At 35.3% G+C, this 22715-nt stretch overlaps 5 protein-coding genes across 9 annotated transcripts; 3 read left to right on the plus strand and 2 right to left on the minus strand.

Moving 5' to 3' along the window:
* On the minus strand, positions 810 to 4819 carry LOC18607108. 5 transcript variants are annotated; one of them, XM_018115483.1, is made up of 4 exons: positions 4670 to 4818; positions 4193 to 4280; positions 2426 to 2503; positions 810 to 2278 (listed from the first exon to the last, which is right to left on the minus strand). In XM_018115483.1, the coding sequence occupies exon 4, from the start codon at positions 2185 to 2187 to the stop codon at positions 994 to 996; it is 1194 nt and encodes a 397-aa protein (XP_017970972.1). In that variant the 5' UTR covers positions 2188 to 2278; positions 2426 to 2503; positions 4193 to 4280; positions 4670 to 4818; the 3' UTR covers positions 810 to 993. The 5 variants fall into 5 exon arrangements, with proteins under 5 accessions (XP_017970972.1, XP_007041165.2, XP_007041168.2 ...); XM_007041103.2 differs by lacking the exon at positions 4193 to 4280 and having other exon boundaries at positions 4670 to 4819; XM_007041106.2 differs by lacking the exon at positions 4193 to 4280 and having other exon boundaries at positions 2462 to 2503.
* LOC18607110 (probable serine/threonine-protein kinase At1g09600) lies at positions 7468 to 13833 on the plus strand. The gene is made up of 8 exons (XM_007041109.2): positions 7468 to 8820; positions 9149 to 9433; positions 9871 to 10188; positions 10548 to 10775; positions 11464 to 11564; positions 12009 to 12123; positions 12267 to 12773; positions 13078 to 13833. The coding sequence occupies exons 1-8, from the start codon at positions 8335 to 8337 to the stop codon at positions 13282 to 13284; spliced, it is 2247 nt and encodes a 748-aa protein (XP_007041171.1). The 5' UTR covers positions 7468 to 8334; the 3' UTR covers positions 13285 to 13833.
* LOC18607111 (glucuronoxylan 4-O-methyltransferase 1) lies at positions 14751 to 16040 on the plus strand. Its single transcript, XM_007041110.2, has one exon. It carries the CDS (start codon positions 14901 to 14903, stop codon positions 15783 to 15785), a length of 885 nt encoding a protein of 294 aa, XP_007041172.2. The 5' UTR covers positions 14751 to 14900; the 3' UTR covers positions 15786 to 16040.
* On the plus strand, positions 16551 to 19762 carry LOC18607112 (ras-related protein RABD1). The gene is made up of 8 exons (XM_007041111.2): positions 16551 to 16662; positions 16768 to 16840; positions 17045 to 17092; positions 17215 to 17262; positions 17961 to 18032; positions 18690 to 18845; positions 19109 to 19212; positions 19528 to 19762. The coding sequence occupies exons 1-8, from the start codon at positions 16649 to 16651 to the stop codon at positions 19616 to 19618; spliced, it is 606 nt and encodes a 201-aa protein (XP_007041173.1). The 5' UTR covers positions 16551 to 16648; the 3' UTR covers positions 19619 to 19762.
* LOC18607113 (ras-related protein RABA2a) lies at positions 20392 to 22509 on the minus strand. Its single transcript, XM_007041112.2, has 2 exons — positions 22102 to 22509; positions 20392 to 21095 (listed from the first exon to the last, which is right to left on the minus strand). Exons 1-2 carry the CDS (start codon positions 22264 to 22266, stop codon positions 20613 to 20615), a joined length of 648 nt encoding a protein of 215 aa, XP_007041174.1. The 5' UTR covers positions 22267 to 22509; the 3' UTR covers positions 20392 to 20612.

The following is a 22715-nucleotide window of genomic DNA, read 5'->3' on the forward strand; positions in this document are numbered from 1 at the left end:
GACCAATCGACGGTTGACTCCGAGAATGACCATAATGCCCATTTTCGGTAGATTAATCTTAAATTAGCCTTTTTTGTGGAAAAAATAGTAATTTGCATTAAGTTCTCGTTTAAATTAATTAAATTAATCAAATAAATTAAAAATATCCGGTTAATTTAAATTAATTTGATTAAATCGATTAATTTAATCGATTTTGATTTGAAATTTTTTTAAATTAATCGAATTACAGATTTTAATATTTTTTTGTTTATTTTATTGAAACATTTTAATATTTTTTATGTTATTTAAAATATGTTAATGTTATTTAACATATGATGGTATAATATTTTCATAATTCAAACTAAAATTAAAAATTTTAAATTTAAGTAAATTAGAATTCATGAATGAAAAATTTTTCCACTAATTACATTACTAATTAATTTAATTTGATGATTCAATTAATTATTAAATTATATAATTAACTTGATTATAAAAACATTTAATCGGATTTTCTTGACAAAAATTGTGAGGGCGGGTACAGGTAAGATTCCATACTCGAGAAGTTGTTTGTCACATTTTCAACCTGTTCAACTTAGCTCCTATCAAGATTTGTCGTCGATTCTTCAGGAAGCTGTTTGTTCTTTAACTTTTCTACCACTGCTAGAAAATCATCATCTCACTATGCTAGACCGGCCGTCGAGTTCTCCGGCAATACGGATTAACGTTGACGGTAACAACAGAGTACTTCAATCCCCCATCAAACAATTAATAAAAAAAAAAAACTATAACTTTAAATCATGAATGCAGATGAAAAAAAATGGCTATAAGAATGTTACAAAAGGGGGATTCCGATTATAAATTCCATCAAGCAAAACCATCAGATCTAAAATTAGAGAAAAGGAAAAACAAACCAAGAATAAAAATCCTTATTGAAGCTAAACCCTTTACAATCAGTTTTTCTTTACCACAAAATTGATATTTCACCACAACTACGCAGTTTTCTTGCTCACTTTTTTAGGGTCCATGAACATGTATAGGAGGACGCATCGGCCAGCCCAGAAGAGGAGGTGATCCTGGTGGGGTTGCATCTCGGCTGGGAGAGAAGAGGCTCAGTTCCACGAATGCACCAGCCGAGGTCTCATCTTTTTCAAAAGTCCGGAAAGAAATTGATCCACGCTTGGTAGAGGCATCGGAGTTCCTCTCGGGGCTAATTCCAAGACTTCCTTCAATATGGCTCTGATTAGCGATGAGAGAAACAGTGTCATTCTGATCATCAAGAACAACCCTCCTCCTAGCCTCCAAGTCATGAAGGTTCCCCAGGGCTAGACAATCCGCAATTGGGCAGTATACAAGCATGAAAATACAGACCAAAGCACAACACAGTAGAACAAGAAAAGCTGAGAATGCAAGAGCTTCAAACAGGAATTGCTCTGGTTCAGATAAAACAGATAAACCAAGTAAAAGAACCCTTAATGGAAGGAAACTTGTAACCGAGAATATTAAGGTGTAAACTCTCTTCTGCAAACCCTTATTGATAACCAATTTCAAAATCCGCCTTCCAAGCCAAAACAAGTAGGTGGTCAAGACGGTGGCAAAAAGCCCAAGAAGGATGGTATTCAGTAAAGGGTAAGTGCAAAGAGAAACGTCATCAGAATATTGCGGGGCAGCTGTTCTTGTGAAATACAACGGTAAATCTCTCCTATCCTTGTTTAACTCTGGTCCAATCACAATAAGAATTAGTTGAAGAACAAAGAGAGGGAGGCAGTACAGAAAAACATAGCCTGCTGTTTTCCCATTCCATTTTCTGCTTAGAATTCCTGTGTCCATCTTCTGTAAAGGTGCACGAAGAAGAAACACTAGAGTAAGGAAGAGGCAAGGTTCTGCAAAACCTAGATTTGAGAGAATGTAACATTTGCAGACGTTTTCTTGCCATTTCAAATTGAGTGCATTCAACACTCTTCCTTGCCGTCTTAGAAAATTTAGCCGTATAATTTCACCCAAACCCCACCAGATGGCAAAAAAAATGAATGTGATTCGGATGATCCAAGGACCACTGAAATAACTGAGCTGAATAAATCCTTGTCTAAGAACACGAGAACGCAAGTAAAACGAGTATGCGATGCAGACCAAACCAAGAAGAATCAACAGAGCAACTAGACAAATTGTCAACACACCGAATGCATCGGCAGAATATCTCGTCAGGGGCATTACCCGAAACACAGATTCCACGCATGCTCTCTGCCAGCATGGATACAAGGATCCTCTGATAGTGCACAAGCTTCCTTCTGAGAATTATTTCCTGAAGCTATTACCGAATTAATACAAGATGATGCTAAGATTAACTACATGAGAGGATGAATAAACAGCATTATCAACAGAAATCATGTATCTTCTTGCCAGTCTACCAGAACCATGTATGTCAAGCATTAACTGATTCAAAACTTACAAATTTCACATTTAGACTGCTGTTTCAGCCAACAACCTTCAAGCTTTAACTCAAAATTGGATTATTCGATCGAAGAACCTGTGGAACAGGAAACAAGAGTAAATCAACAAATAGACCAAAAAATTATGAATAAAACTCTAAAACAAAAAGAAGATAGATTTCTATAGCATGCAAAAAGGTATGATAAAATCTGCCACCTTCAGCTGCACACCTAATACACAAAACAATATCACAAGAACTTCACATGTGTTGTAGGTAAACCCTAATAGAACCAGTTATATAGCCGCATAGAGGACACAAAGACAGACATGAAAATTAATTACTCGGCACACATATGTCAAGTTGCGCTGGTGCAGACTCACTCAAGCTACCATATAAATCAGCATTAATTCCGGTCTCATTTACAGAAATGCGTTTAGGAAATATCATCATTAATTGTCAGTGAGAAAGAAAGAACATAAGTATTCACTGCCACGTGCATCACTATCAATGTCTTACGTCACTTGGGAAACAATTTCTTACATGTCACCTTAATTAACATTTAAGATGACAACTAGAGATACAAGAGAGGCCATAAGCCCCCACATCAACAAAAGCAACAGTAACGCCGCATATTGACTATCACAAAAAGAACAAAACAAGTGTTATTGGTAAACCCTAATTGAACCAATTCTATAGCCAAATAAAGTACAAATAAACAGAGATGGAAAATTAATTACTCAGCCCACATATGTCAAGTTGCGCTGGCACAGACTAACTCAAGCTACCAATAAATCAGCATTAATACTGGTCTCATTTACAGAAATGCATTTAGGAAATATCATCATTAATTGTTACTGAGAAAGAAAGAACACAAGTATTCACTGCCATGTGCATCGCTATCAAAGTCTTACGTCACTTGGGAAACAAATTCTTACATGTCACCTTAATTAACCATTTAAGACGACAACTAGAGATACAAGAGGGGCCATAAGTCCCTACATCCACAAAACCAACAGTAACGCCACATATTGACTAGACTAGAATACAAATATTAGCTAAGATCTTAATAAAACATTTAAGTAATCATTGATGGTAAGAGAGACAACCTAAGTTTATACTAGATTAGCAAATCAAAATCAATACTTTACGTCGTTTAGAAAACAATATTAAAATCACTTCCTTAAACCGGTAACTGAGCAAAATCCTTTATGAAGCAGATGTTCAACTAAAACATCCAAATAGGTTTGTAAGCAAAACAGTCACATACAGTTCTGAAAACTATGATTAACTAATAATTACCCCAAAAATTGCTCCATTTAATCAGTCCCTGATCCCAATTAACACAATTCCAACAATATGCTTAACCATGCCCTTAGCTACAAAGATGATGAAACAATGTTAGAGCTATCCATATGTCACTAACATACTAAGGACATTACATTAAAACTGTCTTATGAATGAATTTCGAAGCTTACACCTCCCTTACATATCTATTAATGTCCCTCCTGGTAGAAAATTTTCAGCATAACAAGACACGTAACTTAAACAATGTTAGAGCTACAAAGATGATGAAACAATGTTCGAGCTATCCATATGTCACTAACATACTAAGGACATTACATTAAAACTGTCTTATGAATGAATTTCGAAGCTTACACCTCCCTTACATGTCTATTAATCTCCCTCCTAGTAGAAAATTTTCAGCATAACAAGACACGTAACTTGGTTTCCTAATCATGACACTCTCAATTTCAAGTCACGGATATTAAATCAATGGCCTAAAACCTCATTGCAAATCCAAGCCAGTTAACATTGTCTGCCATCTCTTTGAGCTAAAAAAAGAACACTGCTATCGAAAAGGGAAACTTTTTTCCTGCAATTACCATTGGAGCATATAAGTACGATTTTCTCAAATTTTAATAAGAATTAACACAGATAAATTGCAAATCTATAAATATTTTCTCCCTCCGCTTGTCATCAACGATAAATTATTCAAAACAAATCAAAGACAACACCTCCAGCTAACGAACACTTCAAATCTAAGCATTTTGCAACAATTAAAATCAAAATAGACAGATTAATTTCAATTTTCTAACGTTCATTGTCAGCACTACTGCATGCAGTACAATCATTAAGCTAAAAATGCCACCAAAATTCCTTAAAAAATAAATAATCCAATAATTTCAGTGACACCACACAAAGAAAAAAAAATCCCAAAAAAAGAAACAAAATGAAGAAAAGTCGGATCAGTGGAGAGCTTACGAAGAGAAGTATCTTGATCCGGCGAGGACGGGAGACGAAACGGGGAAGCGCCAAAAGGAGATCGACAAAACCCTAAAACTGGTTTGTAAAGTGGAAACGGAGATGCACAGAGAGAGAAAGAGAGAGAGAAAGCAAGGAAGAGGAGGACGAAGAAGGAGAGAGAAAGGGAGAACGTAGTTAGGGGAATAGGTGAGTGGGACTTTGTTGGTGACAGCCTGTCTCCAGCTGTGTCGTCCGAGCCTCTTGCTTCGGAGTTCCTCGATGGGTTAGGCTCGTCTGTTTCCCTTCCCTACGTGGCTTTTGCCTTGGCGGCGTTTTCGGCGACTGCTTCTCTTTTTTCTTTTTCTTTTTTTCCTTATAAAGATCATAAATTTATTTAGATGTAAAAATTAATATAAAAAATAAATATTTAAATGTAAAAAGTAATTTATTTCTTACTTATTATGGAAGATATGAATCTATCAATATGGAAATAAAATCCTGCATGAATGGATTTGAAAAATCAAGGATGAATAGGACATAAATTAACTATTATAAAAATGATAATCCAAGAATGCTTGATATCTTGGGTGCAAAGTTCCAACCATATACAATGTATTATTATATTTCATTAAAATAATTCAATGTATATTATCTATACATTATTACTTTATCGTAGAATCACATATCATAAATACGAGGTGATTATAATTGATTTATAAACAATATATATACGAACAATACATCAAATATAATTTAAAAAAAAAAACATGTTTAATTTCGATTTATAGATAGTATTTTTTTCAATTATTAGTAAATATTTACATGTTATCACTTAATTACAAAATGATACCTTATAAATATGAAAATGTAAAGATTTAAATTTATTTACTAACAAATATTGTATAAAATTTATATATTAATAATGTATCTAATATAATTTTTTTAATTTTATGTTTAATTTCGATCAATGGATAATATTTTTTCCAATCATTATTAAATATTTTAAATCAATCAAGTTAATGATTGATTTACTAGAGTTGTTGTTTGAAGACATTGTTTTCTTTCATGTTATGTCACAAATTCATCAAAATAATTAAAGAATGATTAACAAATTATTTATTATTTAATTTAAATAAAAAAAAAAACAAAATGAAGAAACCCTCTAAGACAATTGATGGGTCATGGAGGGTCCCATTGTTTAGCACTTTTCTTTTCTTTTTTCTGTCTGATTTTATGTTATTTCAAAGTATTACTATTAAGCTTTTTTATTTGTCAAAGTATGCTGGCTAAACCATCTTAATTAAATTTGTGTGCTTTTACTTGTATATAAAAAGCTCGAACCGACCGAAGAGATGCCAATGGATAATATACTCGATACTATTGAATATGTTTAAATAAAAATTAGATATCTTATAAACGGGTTTAAGTAGAATACAAGATAATAATTTTAAAATATTTATTATTTGAATTTAATTATAAATAATAAAATTTTATTTTAAAATTTTAAATTTTATATTATTTTTTAGTATATATATTATTTATAACTGACAAATTATTTATTTCAATTTTATAAACTATCTAAAATATAAAATTAATGTTGACTTTATTATTTTAATTTTGAATAATCAGTACACTAAAAAATACGAAATTCTATTTTTTATAATTAAATTTGAGTCGAGCGAAATTTTATAACAAATGCCGATGTAATTATTAACTAAATAAACTGATTTAATTTTAATAAAGTATTGTTAATCTAATTCAAATTAAATATGATATCCATAATTGTTTCAAATGAACTGCAAATAGAAATAATTGTTTAGAGCTTTTTTGTTACTCCAAAAATTGCAATGTTGCGATAAAAGCTTGATTAGTTGAATAATAGACTAAGTAACAACTTGAATGTTTTTAATCCTTATCATCGCCTGCCTTGAGTGCTACATTCCTTCAAACAAAGGTGTGTAGCAAGGAAAATCCACTATATCTTTCTTACTCCAAAAAAAGTAAAAAAGTAAAAAAGTAATAGCAAGTTTTTTTTATATATATTTTTATTTTTTTAAGCAAAAAAAAATCTTATGAATTGTGATATATCTTTTTTCTTGAATTACATGTCCTTAGATACTATTGAGTATTAATAAAAATATAAAATGAAAAAAAAAAGGAGAAAACTTAACATTTTTATAAATAAAGGATAATTAAATGTTTAAATTTTGATTAAAGAAAATGAATGAATTTTGATTTTTAATATGAAATAAGAGAGAATTCGAATATAGTTTTTTAATTAAAAATATATGTGTTCGATATTGAATCAAATAATTAGATAAGCATTTTACTCGTTAATTAATGTATGCTCTCTCTACATAAAAGAGTAAGATTCGATTTTTTTTTAAAATTAAAAAAAAAGAGAAATATCCGGACGAGAATGTTGTTTTGGGTCATTGAACCATTGGGCTCAAAGTGAAAAGGCCTAGCCTCTCATTGAGCCGAAAATATCAACCGACTCAGCCCAGCCAAGCCCAACCCCTTCGAGTCACGTCGCTGTCACCTAGGATATTTCTCAGTGGGGACCGCATCCAATTCTCCCCTCTGGTGTCAACACCATTGCCACGTGGCATAACCTCCACTCTCCACCCGTGCGGCGCGCTTAAGCAGAGATCCCATCTCACTCTCCTCCTCCCCTTCTCCCTCCCACGAGCTTCCTCTTTTCTGTAAACAATCCTTTTGTTTTCTTTCTCCTCTGTTTCAAAACGAAAATCAGGACAAATTTTATTTTCTTCTCTTTTATATTATTTTACATTTTCAGATTACAAATACATTTTTATATTTTGTTTTTCCATTTTCGTTTTCTTTTTTTCGGGTTCAAGCAGAAAAAATGAAGCTGATTTTGTTGAGTTGGAATTATGGACACTCTGTATTAGCCAAAATTATTATTTAGGGGCTGTTCATAGTTCTAGGATTGATACCCAGATCCGCATTTCTCTCTATAAGAACGAACATTCTCACAATTCGCCATGTTCTAAAAAAAGGAATATGTTTTTTTCAAGTAAAATAAAATTTTCAAAGACCTGGCAAAAATATTTTTGGTTAGTTTTTGCCTAGGTTTCGTTGTAATTTTTTCTTTATGACACACTCGCTTCATTTTTCTGTCTTTAACAAATCTAGACAACAGAATTATTACATATTTACAAAATATAGTTGCTATTTTTGTTTTGTTTTTTGAATTTTCATTGTTGGTTAATTGACAGTTTGACACCTGCATTTTTTTTTGTTCCATTTGTTCTTTGAGGGGGGGCCAAAGATGCCTTTTGGGGTTTCATAATTTGGGTCAAGGAATCCCCATTTTGATCCGTTTCTAACTTTTTGAGTTTTTTTCTTTGATTTGGGGATCTGGGTTGTTGTTGATTTGTAGTATAATCATTTTGGGATCTCTCAAATTAGCATATGATTTTGATTTGGGATCTGGGGTCTTCTTCATTAAGTCGAAAGTTGCATTTTTTTTATACCACCCAAAATCAAGAAATTTTCATATACACCAGAGAGAAGATTAAGACACATTTTTTTGAGGAAGGTGGATTGCTAATCCTGAGAGCGTTATTTATCTGGGATCATTGAATTCTATAACATAGGAGAAAAACTGCATTGAATGAGGCAGTTTCCTGTTTGGAAAACGACAGGGGCTCTAAATTATGGGTTGCATTTGCTCGAAAGGAACTCGAGCAAATGAATATGTTGAAAACAACCGTCGCAAAAGAGACAAGGCCCACAAGGACTCCGGAAAAACATCAAAAAAGTTGTCTGTTTCGTCTAAGAGGGACAATGTTGTGGTGGAGGCAGATGCCACTGCACGGCTGATATCGAATCAGCAGGCAAATCACAATGCCGGTTATGCGCCAGCATCCTCTTCTGATGATGAGGAAAAGAAGGAAGCATTGGCGGTTGTTGAGAGCTCTAAAAGGACCCCACCCCAGCTGCAAAGGCGGGCAACAATGGAGGCCGGGCTAAGGGGCGGACAAGGGCAGCAACCGAGGATGTCAAGGATCATGAGTGCAGCGGGTGGCGAGAGAGGGGCACAGGTGGAAGCTGGTTGGCCTTCTTGGCTAGCAGCTGTAGCTGGAGAAGCCATCAATGGGTGGATACCTCGAAAGGCAGACTCATTTGAAAAGTTGGAAAAGGTCTGTACAATAGATGTATTTTTTATGACTTATTCATTTATAGCTTTGTTTGGATTCTTGTGTCCTGTCCATTCCTAATTGTATTGAGTGGCTCAGAAATTTGTGTTTTTCTTATTTGTGTTTACTTTGAAATTTATATATTAGCTAGTACAGTGCGGTGCCTAGGTTTTGTTTTTCAAAAATAAAAAACAAGAGCCTATGTTTTGTTAATGTGCATTTTCATCCACATTATTGCAACCTGCAAGGGGCTAGCTCTTTGATTTATTCTTGCAAAAAGATCATATTCTTTTCTTCTTTCAATAACTTAACTGTCCTGCTAATTATGTAGATCGGTCAAGGAACTTACAGCAGTGTGTATAAAGCTCGTGACCTTGAATCAAACAAGATAGTTGCCTTGAAGAAAGTGCGATTTGCTAATATGGACCCTGAAAGTGTTCGTTTCATGGCAAGAGAAATTATTATATTGCGTAGGCTTGATCACCCTAATGTCATGAAGCTTGAAGGTCTAATTACTTCTAGGGTGTCTGGAAGTTTATACCTTATATTTGAATACATGGAGCATGATCTTGCAGGCCTTGCAGCAACATCTGGGGTTAAGTTCACTAAGGCCCAGGTATAGTCATATCTTCTATATTTATTGATTATATCATTAATGTTGTTCAGATCAGAGTAAAACTTGTGATTCCATAATCTTCTGTACTTCAAGACAGTTATATCTGTGATGGAAGAACACTATATTATGAGATGTCTGTTACATCATGAACTGTGAATGGCTTTTCATTGGTTTTTGACAGTACACTTAATGCATGATGCAAAAACTTGTTACAATTTACATCTCAAAGGGAAAAGAAACTTGTTGGAAACTCCTTTCTTTGGACATTAGCTGCTTGTACATGTGGTAGCAATTTTATGTTGAACCTTCACTATAATGCGCCATTATGAGATGGTGAAGAATCATATATAACCCATTTTTAGTTTCTGGCTCAAATGAAAAACAATGAACTCAGTTGTTTGGGTGTTCAAGTGCTGAATTTCGTGTTATCTATGCAGATCAAGTGTTATATGCAACAGCTGCTTCGTGGACTTGACCACTGCCATAGTCGTGGGGTTTTGCATCGTGACATCAAGGGCTCAAATCTCTTGATAGACTATAATGGCAACCTCAAAATTGGTGATTTTGGACTGGCAACCTTTTTCTGTCCCAGTCAGAAGCAGCCTCTAACAAGTCGTGTAGTAACTTTATGGTACCGCCCTCCTGAGCTTTTGCTTGGTTCTACAAACTATGGAGTCGCTGTCGATCTGTGGAGTTCTGGTTGCATTCTTGCAGAATTATTTTCTGGAAAGCCTATCATGCCTGGAAGAACTGAGGTACTTATTTCAGTTTTTGGGGTATTCACACTTATATATTTTGGATCTTGTTATGTACAACAAGATTTAAATGAATTTTTTGTTTCTTTTGTTTGAAAAAAAATCCTCCTTATGATGACATAGAATTATAACCATCTGTATGTATGTATGCATGGCCGTATATTTGTATGGTTGTGTGTGTTTTTGGGTGTGTGGATATCAGTGCACAACCAAAAATGATGATCTCATTTAGGGATTTGGTAATGAATTGTCTATAAGTCATGCAAAATTTACCCATAGAACTGTCCAAAGGGTAGTACACTTGAGTTTTGTAGTACAAAATTTGGGGGTGCAATCATCTCAGCATATATAATTTGTAGGTGGAGCAACTGCATAAAATCTTCAAACTCTGTGGATCACCTTCTGAAGAGTATTGGAAGAGGTCCAAATTGCCACATGCAACTATTTTTAAACCTCAACTTCCTTATAAACGTTGTGTTCCTGAGACATTCAAGGACTTTCCTTCATCTGCTTTGGCCCTTTTGGAGGTTCTTCTTGCAATAGAACCTGAGTGTCGTGGAACTGCTTCTTCAGCACTTCAGAGTGAGGTAAAATTTAATGTTGTGTTCCTTGTAGTCATTTATTTTGATCAAGATAATAAAAGCTTTTTTAGCCACCACCTATTTACATGTTCATCTTTTGGGATTAATCTTTCTGCTAACTGCTTCTGTTTATTCTTTTTCCCTGAGAACAATGGAAGGTGGTACCTCTCCATGTACAAGCAAGAAGAGATAGGGACCCTCATGCCTTAATGGCTTGAACTGTATTTTGACATATTACCATTCACAATCTTCATAAGAGTACCCTTTAATGCTCAGTTGCTAATTTCAGATGTGCTTATTGGTTAGTTTGCTAAAGAGGAACAAATCCTTCTTATGATATTTCAAGAAGCTTCTTTTTGCATATTAACTGCACTTGAGATATTAATTTGTTCTTTGTAATTGTAACCTTTGATATTTAGTTGGGAATTTCCAGATATCCAGCTTGTTGGTTTATTAGCAAACAGCAGCTCTTCTTTATACTTGAGAAATGACATGTTCGCTAAAGTTAACTATGAAATAGTTACTGCACAGCATGTCTCTGGGTCCTGCTGGATAGTTGTCATTGGAATGTCAATTAGATTGGTTGCTTATGATTATCCTACCTTTTCATCCTTAATACTTGTCATCTTAACCTTCTTGTTGTTTACAATCTTTCATTTTGGTGATTTTTTTAACTCTTAAATTTGTCTTACAGTTCTTTACAACAAATCCTCTCCCATGTGATCCATCTAGTTTGCCCAAGTACCCACCTAGTAAGGAGTTTGATGCCAAGCTTCGAGAAGAGGAATCTAGAAGGTATTCTGCTCCTACTTTTTTTTGGCCCAGTTCTGCATCTACTTTGTATTGAAAAATTTTGATTCCTTATCAAAGTATTTTAGAACAAAAATTTGGTGAAAATTGTCATGTGGCTAATTAAACTTTTCTGTAAGTGTGGTGACATTTACTCATTGTGGTAGAAGCTCTAAAATTTCTTCTTTGTGATTTGCATATGATATTATGTGGCGAGAATTGGGAAAATCATGATCCTTTTGGCTCCCATCCTAAACATAAATTTTAATGGCTCATTAAATAAGAAAGAAAAAACCGAAGAAACTAAAATCTCTCCTCCCACCAGAAAGGGATGAAAATTCTCAATTGACTTAGCTTCTGTTATTGATTATGTTAAATTAAGCACTCTCTAAATTTTCCCAAAAAAGTATAAAAACAACTGTTCTACTTGTTTGGTAATCGTAAAACCAGGCGAAGACCAGCTGGTGGAAAAGTACATGAACATAATCCAGTTAGAAAGGTTTCCAGAGAATCTACAGCCGTGCCAGCCCCAGATGCCAATGCTGAGTTACAGGCATCCATACAGGTACTTTTTAACTTGCAAGGTTTATTTGCTTATGCATAATACATCTGTTTGTGACAGTATGTAACTATGGTGTTTGAACTTTTTTCAATGGAACATTAGCCCCTTTTGTGTCATGACAAATATTTATTCTTTTGCTTGTACAGAAGCGGCAAGGACAGTTCAATACTAAAAGCATCAGTGAAGTACACCATCCTGAAGAAGACAGGGGCGCTGGCTTTCGTATTGAGCCTCCAAAAGGAACAGCAAGAGTTGTATACTCTCATTCTGGCCAGTCAATGCACCCAAATAACTTCGGATCATCACGGAATATGAAGGCACATGAGATTGAGTCTATGAAGGCTTCTGCTCGAGCATTTGGTTCTCCAAGGAAGCCTGAAGAGTTGAGAACTCAGACAACATATGTCCATCGTGGAGCAGTGGAATTGTCTAGATTTTCTAACTCCGTTGCAGTTAGAGGCAGTTCACGATTTGCTATGACCAAAGAGACTAGCATAAATCCCCACTGGCCAGAGGAGCGTTTTACTGCCAGATATAACCATATGGATAATGCTGAGCCCTCTGAAAAGCATGAATGGTCCCATCATTTACTCGATAGGCCAAAGACTTCCCATGAGAAGGATGAACAGCCATCTTCCAAGGAAACGACAGTGGTAAGGGAATTCCTGACATAGAATCAGTTTTGTCAATCATGTTTGTTGTTTTAGACATCCTGTTTCTTTTCCTTTAGTGACAGATCCAATCCCTGTTCTCGTGAAAACTGATTTCTGAATATAAGGCTTTTATTTGACAGCCGTGAAAATTTGAAGCTAAAAGCATTTATTTGGCAAAGAACATAGTTTGCAACTTTTCCTACTGCCTTAGTCTGCTTTTACAGTTTTCATGGCATAATGGAACACAACATCCACAGTCTAACTGTCTGGAGTTACATACTAACACTTTTGTGTGTGAATCCAGGGTTATGTTCCCAAGAAAAATCGAATCCACCATTCTGGACCATTGCTGCCTTCTGGAGGAAACCTTGAGGAAATGCTCAAAGAGCACGAGAAACGAATCCAGCAAGCTGTCCGCAAAGCTCGTTTAGACAAGACAAAGACAAAAAATGACTTCGATGATAATGGACAAACTGAATTGCTGCTTTACCGCACGAGAAATGGCAGGTGACAATTGGAAAGAAGTTTATACTGGCATTATTTTGATGCAGAAGCTCTGCAGTGTGTCATAATTTAATTATTAGAAAGAAGTATTGTCTGTTGGAGGTCTGAACAAGTCTTGCTGCTAGAAGAGGTTCAAATAATCATAAAATTCCTATGAATTTTCAACCCAGCAGCTTGGTACCTTTTTTGTCTTAAGTTCACTTCTAACCACAGAAATCTTTTCTGTTTTAAGTTCACTATGAAGTTCTAACCACAGAAAAACGGTAGAAGATTGAGAATGGTGGGTGGTACATGGTGATTGCTGTTGAGATTTGCATGCTGGCCATTTTTTTGGTTGCCTTAGGGAGAGTTCCCTGACCTTATTCAACTTTTGGAACTATGCTTTGTACAGCTAAAGTAAGTTTCTTCCAATTAAGTATACTGCATTCTTTGTAAATGTCAAATGATCTGTTCGAATTTAGTGAACTTCACTCACAGGCTAACATTGTATTAAGACAATAGCCACAAAGACTGGTCCTTACAGAACACATCAGTTGGATCTCCAATTTTTCTTCTTTCTTTTCTTCCTGCTATTTCTTGTCAGCCAATTGTTTCTGATAACGTTTTATCATATTATCTTTACACGATCGGTACTTAGGATGCAAGGGCTATCGTGAGCTCCCTATAACATATTTCCTCGTTGTTTCCTGTGAACATTGCGTGATGTTATGTGCCATATCAAAAATTTAAGAAGAAATAGACATATCAGGTAGGTAGGTAGGTAAGGCATCTTGAAAAGTTTATCATCGTAAGTGTCATACATTTTTATCAAATTAATCTTTTGAGAGAAAGTAATAGTCTCGTAATAAAGTGATATAAAAGCGAATTCAATTTAAATTTGATTCACGTTAAACACTTTCAAAAGAGAAGTAAGCAAGGTGATCATCAGTAACGAGGGCGTTGACTGTTGCTAAATTGAGCGGGGGGGAAGGAAGCACTCACCAATGCACTATTTGATGGCTGGTACTGCTTTGTCATCTAAGCTTTCTTAATCAGAGAAATACTAGAAATGAACAGTAATGGTGCCCCATTAACCAAAGGTAAGAGTATAAAACAACTGAAATAGAAAAACAAACTTCCACGTCCCTTTCAATCACAACCATTAGTCCATTACTGTTAGCAAAGATCAGTCAGCCAGCAATCCTGAAAACAAAGGCTTCTCTAATCACCCATCGCTGTTGCACCTTAAAAATAATGTTGGGGCAAAGAAACAAATTGGGAAATTTTGGAAGAAGGAACCATGTCAATATCCCATTAACTTGCCTAAACAGAAATCAAGCCCTGATTTCTAATGAATTCCACCAAACTTGTAGATGTGCCAACCGTAGTGTTGCTTCATCCAGAATCCATGTAGCTCTCTTGTCTTCATCAAGTATCCGATGTCCCTTCGCTTCATGTCCAAGCATAATGAAACAGTTTTCTGTTGCAACACCAAAATATAACCATACATCACCTAATAGGCTAATACTCCAAACCTCCATATCTTTCAAGGATTTTTTAAAGCTCAATAATATCAGAAAGGGGAAAAGATACGATCAGTTTTTTGTGTTTCTCCTGCTGATCTTTCAAACAATTCAGACCAACATGAGGCCTAAATCCAGTCAAGCTCTAAGCCTTAAGGTCCTCCTGCTAGGGGTTTTCTTTGCTTTTCTCCTTCTTTTTGTGTTGAGATCGAGTTTATCATCTTCCCAGGAAAATTCTCCATCTCCCATCTTACAAACCTTTTCACCAGCTAAAACCTCTAATGCTATTAAAGAGAGCAAAACTGCAGCAAACTGCTCGCCATCTTGTGACAAGATACCACGTTCTCTCGCCCAAGCTCTGATCCACTACTCAACTTCAGCGATCACCCCACAGCAAACACTGAAAGAAATCTCAGTGACAGCCAGAGTTCTAGAGAAAAAATCACCCTGCAACTTCCTGGTATTCGGCCTAGGCCACGACAGCCTTATGTGGAGTTCACTCAACCATGGTGGACGAACAGTTTTCCTTGAAGAAGATGAAGCCTGGATAGAGCAAATCCGACGCCGGTTTCCCATGCTGGAATCCTACCATGTCGCGTATGACAGCAAGGTGAACCAAGCTGAGAATCTCATGGATGTGGGCAAAGGACCTGAGTGCACAGCCGTTGGTGACCCTAAATACTCAATGTGCCAACTTGCATTGAAAGGTTTGCCAAGTGAAGTTTATGAGATGAAATGGGACTTGATCATGGTCGATGCACCAACCGGGTACTACGAGGAGGCTCCAGGGAGGATGACTGCAATCTACACTGCTGGCATGATGGCAAGGAATAGAGAGGAGGGAGACACTGATGTGTTCGTGCACGATGTGAACAGGGTGGTTGAAGACAAATTCTCCATGGCATTTCTCTGTCAAGGGTACATGAAAAAACAAGAAGGAAGGCTAAGGCACTTCAGAATCCCAAGCCATAAAGATGGCCCGGACAGGCCCTTTTGCCCAGAGTGATCGATTTCACAATTTTGTTCCTGGCCTTTTTCCCCTTCATCAATTCCCTTTTTTTTGATGCTGTTTCATGGGAAAATTATCCTTTTCTGTGTGCATCTATTTCCAAAAGGCAAAATAGGTGAAGATATATGGCATGGACAAATTCTCCATTGCAAATTGTTATGCATGCATGATGCCAGAGCCTGTAACGTTTTCATCCATCTGATATACAACTGCAGAAAGTTTAATAAAACATCAATTCAAAAATTCTCTCTACACTACTCTCTATTTGTTATAATTTGATTTTTATAAATAATTTGGTTTAAATTTACCAATAAAGACCTCGACATGTCAGATAATACTAACATGATATTGATATGTCTTCATCTACTGATTTTTGTTTTAATATCTAAGATTTATAAATTAAAATATAATAAAAAATGAAAATAAAACCAATTTAAAAGAGTAAGAGTAAATATTCAATTACAATGTGGGAATAGAAAAAAGGGATTTGCAAATTGGGGTACTTAACCCTTGTTAAAAACTTGAAAAATACATAATTTATTGATTATTAAATTCAATGAAATTGAATCCTTATCCTATTTTACTATTTCTTTCATGATTCCTTCGTTATTGGTCATTTTACCAAAAGGACGAAAACGAAAGAAATTAAAAACTGACAACTGCCCCACGAATCCATTCCACACATTAAGGTTATTTCCGACATTTCACCTAATTACTACAGAAAATGGAAATTTTTAAATAAATAAATAACAGGAAAAGACCTCGGTTTCCGTTGCAATAAAAACAGAAACTTTCCCTTTCTCTGCCAAACACACCGCAATTCGTCGCCAAAGATTTTCCTGTTTTTCAATTTCCCAATCATGAGCAACGAATAGTGAGCCCCGCTTCCCTTTCCCCTTCCATTTGATTTCTACTCACATTTCTTTCAAAAGAATAATTATTCTTTTATTTTTTGCTTTTTTTTTTAATTTTTGTGTAGCGATTATCTGTTCAAGCTTCTGCTCATCGGCGACTCCTCCGTCGGAAAATCCTGTTTGCTTCTCAGGTTCGCTGTAAGTAATCTCTTGTGGAACTTTTCTTTATTTAAATTTGCTTTTTCAGTTGTTATTTACTACTTGTTGTCGGATTGTCGGTTTGGCTTTTTAGTTTAAACAGTAAATTAAGAAGTAGAGTGATTAATGAGCTTGATTTTGAGGTTAATCTTAGAGTAATTAAGGTTAAGAATTTTAAGTTTTTTTTTTAAATTTTTTTTTCAGGATGATTCTTACGTGGATAGCTACATCAGTACCATCGGTGTTGATTTCGTTAGTTTCTTTCTCTCTGTACAATTTTTTTTTTTTTACATTTTAATATTTTTCTATATGTATTATGGAATTTGTTTCATGGACTCAAAATTTGAAATTTATTTAATTGTTTTTATATTTAGAAAATTAGAACTGTGGAGCTGGATGGCAAGACAATCAAGCTGCAAATTGTGAGTATACTATGTTTCTTCACAGAAAGTTTTTTTTTTTTTAAGTTTATTTACAATGCAGTTGCACTCAATGTTCATTTAAGCCTGTAATTTCATTCTTTCGAAGTTTAATTCGGCTCAAACCTTGTTTGAATATTGGTATCTTCAAGCTTTTTTTTTTTAATCTTTTTGAAACTTTTTGGGACTTTTAACTCTTATGATTTCATGTGCCATCCAAGAAAGCTATATGACTTGCGAGATTCTTGAGTCAAGTTGTTGTTTTGGAAGAAAAATAAGCTACAATTTAGATTATGATGTTGAATTATACTATATCTTTGAGCATTATGGCTACTGTCTAAAAGGGCCACAGCTAATGTTTTTCTTGACTTATAAGATGGGTTTTTTATAAATGATTGAGCAGAGATACTCCTCTGTATTAGTGTGCTAGTAAGCTATGGCTTACATATCTAAATCACTAGAGTTGGTTTGTAACACTGATGCAGGAATTGTCCAGTGTTTGACCCATAGGAAGGTGTTTATAAGACAAGCTTGTTTTCTTAATCCAATTTGATTATTTTCTCACATTTGACTGAGGCTGTCTGGTGTTGGAAACATTACGGAAGAAGAGTTGTGCTTTGCTCCCCTCTAAAGGATTTTTCCCCCTTTTTTAGTTGGCTTTCAGTTAATATATGACATTTTATTCTTGTTTCTTTGTTTAGTGGGATACTGCTGGACAGGAGCGTTTTCGGACTATTACAAGCAGCTATTACCGAGGCGCACATGGGATAATAGTAAGAAACCGAACCCAACTGATTTGAGGATCATAAATTTTTATCCCAACTAGACCTTGGGGTTGGGGTGTGGGGGTGTTTTTCAAACAAATTTGATCATCAAGTTATCTTTTTTTTTTGGCTCAGTACTTTCAGATCATCAAGGTATCTGTTAATTAATTTTCCTTTGTCTTTCTTGCATATATAATAAACTTACAGTCAATATTCTGGGGTTGTTTGTTTCATTATGCAAATTGTGATGTGAGCCCAAAAGTACCTTTGTTATTATGTAATTCTTGAATGGTGAAAGAGAATGGGGCCTGCAGTAATGAATATTAGTATTACTGGCTTTCGAAATGCCGTTTTGAATGTGTTGTTCCGGAAGTTGTGTTTCTGAGTCTGTGATAGTGTTTATTTCCAATCAAGAATGCAGGTGAGTATCATTATTATGTTCACATCTGTCTTCCCCCTATTGAATTTTTATCAGCAAGGTTTCTCTTAAAACTTTCTTGCCAACCAATTAATCAAAACATTATCAAATCTTAGCATGTCAAACAGCAGATAGGTAGAAAATGATGCGGTTTGCTCTTCTGAAATGATTGTTAACGATATCACTTATTTCATCTTTTGATCCTGTAAGTTTTTCAACATCCTTCTTGTATATTGGGATTGCAACAGATTGTTTATGATGTTACTGAGATGGAGAGCTTCAACAATGTCAAGCAGTGGTTGAATGAGATTGATAGATATGCTAATGACAGTGTATGCAAGCTTCTAGTTGGGAACAAATGTGATTTGGTTGAGAACAAGGTTGTTGACACACAAACAGCAAAGGTTTGTTATGTTATTTTTAGAGTTTTTGCTTTTATTTACCAAGGTTGTTAAGTTCATTGTCTTATTTACCAAGGGTGTTTCTCGAAGGTTTTAATCTATTCCTTGGGTATTTTTGGTTTCCCATTTGAAACTTATTTTGAATTATTGATGATTAAGATGACAAATTGGCTGAACTAATGGAATCTTGCTGCTCCTGATGAGATAATTTACTGCAGGCATTATAATTTGATTAATTTGCGATTCTGTTCTTCAATGAACTGCAGGCATTCGCTGATGAACTTGGGATTCCCTTCCTGGAGACAAGTGCTAAAGATTCAATCAATGTGGAGCAGGCTTTCTTAACAATGGCTGGCGAGATCAAGAAAAAGTAAAATGAGTTCCACTCTTCTTACTTCCCATTTCCCAAATGATCTATTTACCTCTTTGCTAGTAATTGATTTACTGTTTATTGGTAATATGTTACCATTGTCACCTACCAATAGGTTCTCAACATACTTCAGATCATTTAATATGATGCTCTTGCTTTTGATATGTTAGTCTGTCGCATTGCATACTTTTTCTGGAGTTGATGAGTCCAGATCAACTGAAAATCATTTCCCATTGTTGTCCAATCCTTATTTGATTTTTCCATATTCTTAATTATAAAGTTTACCTATATGATTTTGTATCAAATTCTTTGCAGAATGGGTAACCAGCCAACTGCGAACAAGTCAGCAGGAACTGTCGAAATGAAGGGACAGCCAATCGAACAGAAGAGCAACTGCTGTGGCTAGTAATCAATGTTATGATTTAACTCTGTTTTAGACAAGTAAAACATGTTGCATATCATATGAATCTTTCAGGAACTGAAATGCTGCCTGCTTGAACCCTTCTTTGTGTAAGTGCTAAGTCGAAGTTGTGGTGCTTGTTCATGCGTATCTTCGTATTTTCCTGATAGATTAGATTTACTTACCATGTATTTGCTTAAAAAGCCGAACTGGAAAAGACAGAAAACAAAGGGTAAAGTGGTCCACCTTACTGGAATTAGAGCCAAAATGTCTCCCAGTTTTACACCAATGAAGGTGGAACCAATTACAAACAATGGCTTCTTACTAACTCCCTAATACTCTGGGACCAGCTGCTTCACTTCCTGATGGCCCTGTCTAGCCGACAGAAGGTTCTTGTAGCCAGATTTCTCAGCCACCCGTGAGGTTGATAATGGTTAGCAGTGGTCAATTTATTGCCCTATTCCTTCCAGATGTAAATCTCAATTCAGCTAGCAATTTCCATGAAGGTTATTGCCCACCCGGGAGAGTCATTGTGAAGAAACAGAAGGGTTTCAAAGCCAAATATATAGGTGGCAGGAGATTGGGGCAATCACCATCACTCCCTGGAAGCTGGAAGCTATGGGATAAATTTATGGTGCACTGTAAGAATTTCAAAGGTAAATTGTGAATCTCTTATCTGTTGTGTATTAATTGTTTTTGTGAGACAAACCAAAAGTAAACAATTCATACAGATAGTGCTTAAAAAGCATGACACAAGCTGGGAATAAAAGGCAACCGAATGCAACTTCAACCCATGACAAAATCATCACTAACTTGCAAGTGCAACAATCAAAGAACATGAATAGTTCAAAAATTTTCAAATATTTGTAATGATACAAAATAAAATATGATAGTAATCAAAAGAGCCGATAGTAAAACCCTTGCCTTCGAGAGGAAAAAGGAGGAGACACAAATTTAATACAAAAAGAAGAATGAAAATTGTAATGAATAAAGATCATGTTCAAGATGATGAGCAGCAAGCCTTTTTCGTGTTGGCCTCTTGTGCTCCGACAATGATGGTCTTCCCTTCTTTGATACTTGCAGGTGCCGGCTCATCTGAAGAAAGCGACTTCTTACTAATTATGCGGTATATTTCAGAGAGAATGGTCTGGAAAGCCTTCTCAACATTTGTTGCTTCCAGCGCAGATGTCTCGATGAATGAAAGGCCTTCTTTCTCCGCATAGCTTTGACCATCCTCCGTGGCAACTGCTCGGAGATGCTTCAGATCGGTCTTGTTCCCAATCATCATAATCACAATATTAGAATCTGCATGGTCCCTGAGCTCCTTCAGCCATCGGCTCACATTTTCAAATGTTGTTGGCTTGGTAACATCGTAGACCAGAAGAGCTCCAAGGGCACCCCTATAGTAGGCACTGGTTATTGCTCTGTACCGTTCCTGACCAGCAGTGTCCCATATTTGAGCTTTCACAGTCCTTCCCTCGACCTGACAGAAAGTATGTTAGGAACATTTAATAACACCATTCGACCAGCAAGTGTATTTCTTATGGCTAACATTCAGGAGAAAAGGCTAAGAGAAAGACAGACATATGACAGTCCTTGAGCCTAGGTCTCTGCCAAATAAGATAAGCACGCAACTCAAGTGCGTCTCAATTTTCGAAAGGTTCAGATAAAGAAGGGAACATCATCAACATAAAAACCGACATCTCCAATCTTGTTTCGATCATAACAGCAATTCTAGAACAAGCAATGAACACATCATCTTCTTCTTCCAAAGTAATTTTCACCAGATACGAAGTGAAAACTATCAATACATGTAGAAGGACGATTTCGATTAACTCATTCACTAAATTAAAGCTTAATATCTTGTTCTAACATTCAACATTTTAGTATTAAAAAGATACCCTTTAATCCAAAAACATCAGTAACAAAGAAAATTTGCATACTTTTTCCAATCAAAATGTGGATTAGCATAGCCAAGAGGACCATGTTACAATGCTTAGGCTCATTGGATTAGCAAACAAAAGCCCATAAACGTAAAAACCATTTCCTTAATTTGGGCTGATACCATATCCCAAAGCAACTAAACTGATGGGATCGCAAGTTTCCATATTTCCCCTAAAGAATTCATTGATTGACTGAGAAACAAAGCCCAAAAACCAAGACTCGATAAGAAAGATTACATTTTTATTCAATTTTCTCATTGATTTAACACAATTCAATCATAATTCCATGAGAATCCATCAATGAGTTAATTTCATTACTGATTGGCTCAATCCAAAAACGATCTAAACACTTTTTTTTTTAAAATTCAAGAAAATTACAGAAATTCAAACAAAAAAGACAGATTAAACAATGAACAACTCAGATCTACTGCATGATTAGAACTAAACATAATTGATCTAAATCTAAACATCTAAAAATCAAAAAACCCAAAATTAAACATCATTAGAGAAATTCAAATAAATTAAAATAAAAAAGTGGAGATTTACTTGGAGAGTGCGGGTGGCGAATTCGACTCCGATGGTAGATTTAGATTCTAAGCAAAACTCGTTGCGAGTAAATCGGGAAAGCAAGTTAGATTTTCCTACACCCGAATCGCCGATTAGAACAACCTTAAACAAGTAATCGTACTCCTCGTCCGGTCTCCTCGCCATTTTTTCGTTCCTGTTGGCTTTTTTTTTTAAAAAAAATTTTTTGGTGTAGATAAATATAGAAAATGAAAATATCAGGGAAGTCCTTTTCTTTCCCAAGGAGCGGTCTCTATGAGAAAAAGAAAGCTTGGGAAAACCAATTGACGGGATTTTCAAATCAAAAGGCAGAAGCCCAAAATTCCGTTTACGCCTACACCATTGGGGGAAATTTGATGTGATATTATATCCGCTGATTCATGCGGCGATGATGATTTTGATGGGCAATATTGACTGAAATGCCCTTAACGTTACTATATATTAGTGCCACATGATAGTGGTATAATGGGAAATTCAGCTATTTTTTTCTCTCTTATTTAGATATTTTTTATCAATGAAAAATAAATAAATTCTAAAAAAAAAAAAGTTTTATTTGGTTCCTTAATGAGTTAAAAAAATATAATTATATAAAAAAT

This window comes from Theobroma cacao, chromosome 2, assembly GCF_000208745.1.
Source record: "Theobroma cacao cultivar B97-61/B2 chromosome 2, Criollo_cocoa_genome_V2, whole genome shotgun sequence".
NCBI lineage: Eukaryota > Viridiplantae > Streptophyta > Magnoliopsida > Malvales > Malvaceae > Theobroma > Theobroma cacao.

Coding starts and splice junctions, on each gene's coding strand:
- LOC18607108 (XM_007041103.2), bottom strand. CDS start 2,187: ATGCCCCTGACGAGATATTCTGCCGATGCATTCGGTGTGTTGACAATT.
- LOC18607110 (XM_007041109.2), top strand. CDS start 8,335: ATGGGTTGCATTTGCTCGAAAGGAACTCGAGCAAATGAATATGTTGAA. Junction 10,776..11,463: donor CTTCAGCACTTCAGAGTGAG/GTAAAATTTAAT, acceptor TTTGTCTTACAG/TTCTTTACAACAAATCCTCT. Junction 11,565..12,008: donor CGAGAAGAGGAATCTAGAAG/GTATTCTGCTCC, acceptor TCGTAAAACCAG/GCGAAGACCAGCTGGTGGAA.
- LOC18607111 (XM_007041110.2), top strand. CDS start 14,901: ATGAGGCCTAAATCCAGTCAAGCTCTAAGCCTTAAGGTCCTCCTGCTA.
- LOC18607112 (XM_007041111.2), top strand. Junction 17,263..17,960: donor AGACAATCAAGCTGCAAATT/GTGAGTATACTA, acceptor TTCTTTGTTTAG/TGGGATACTGCTGGACAGGA. Junction 18,033..18,689: donor GAGGCGCACATGGGATAATA/GTAAGAAACCGA, acceptor GGATTGCAACAG/ATTGTTTATGATGTTACTGA.
- LOC18607113 (XM_007041112.2), bottom strand. CDS start 22,266: ATGGCGAGGAGACCGGACGAGGAGTACGATTACTTGTTTAAGGTTGTT. Junction 21,096..22,101: donor TCGCCACCCGCACTCTCCAA/GTAAATCTCCAC, acceptor ACTTTCTGTCAG/GTCGAGGGAAGGACTGTGAA.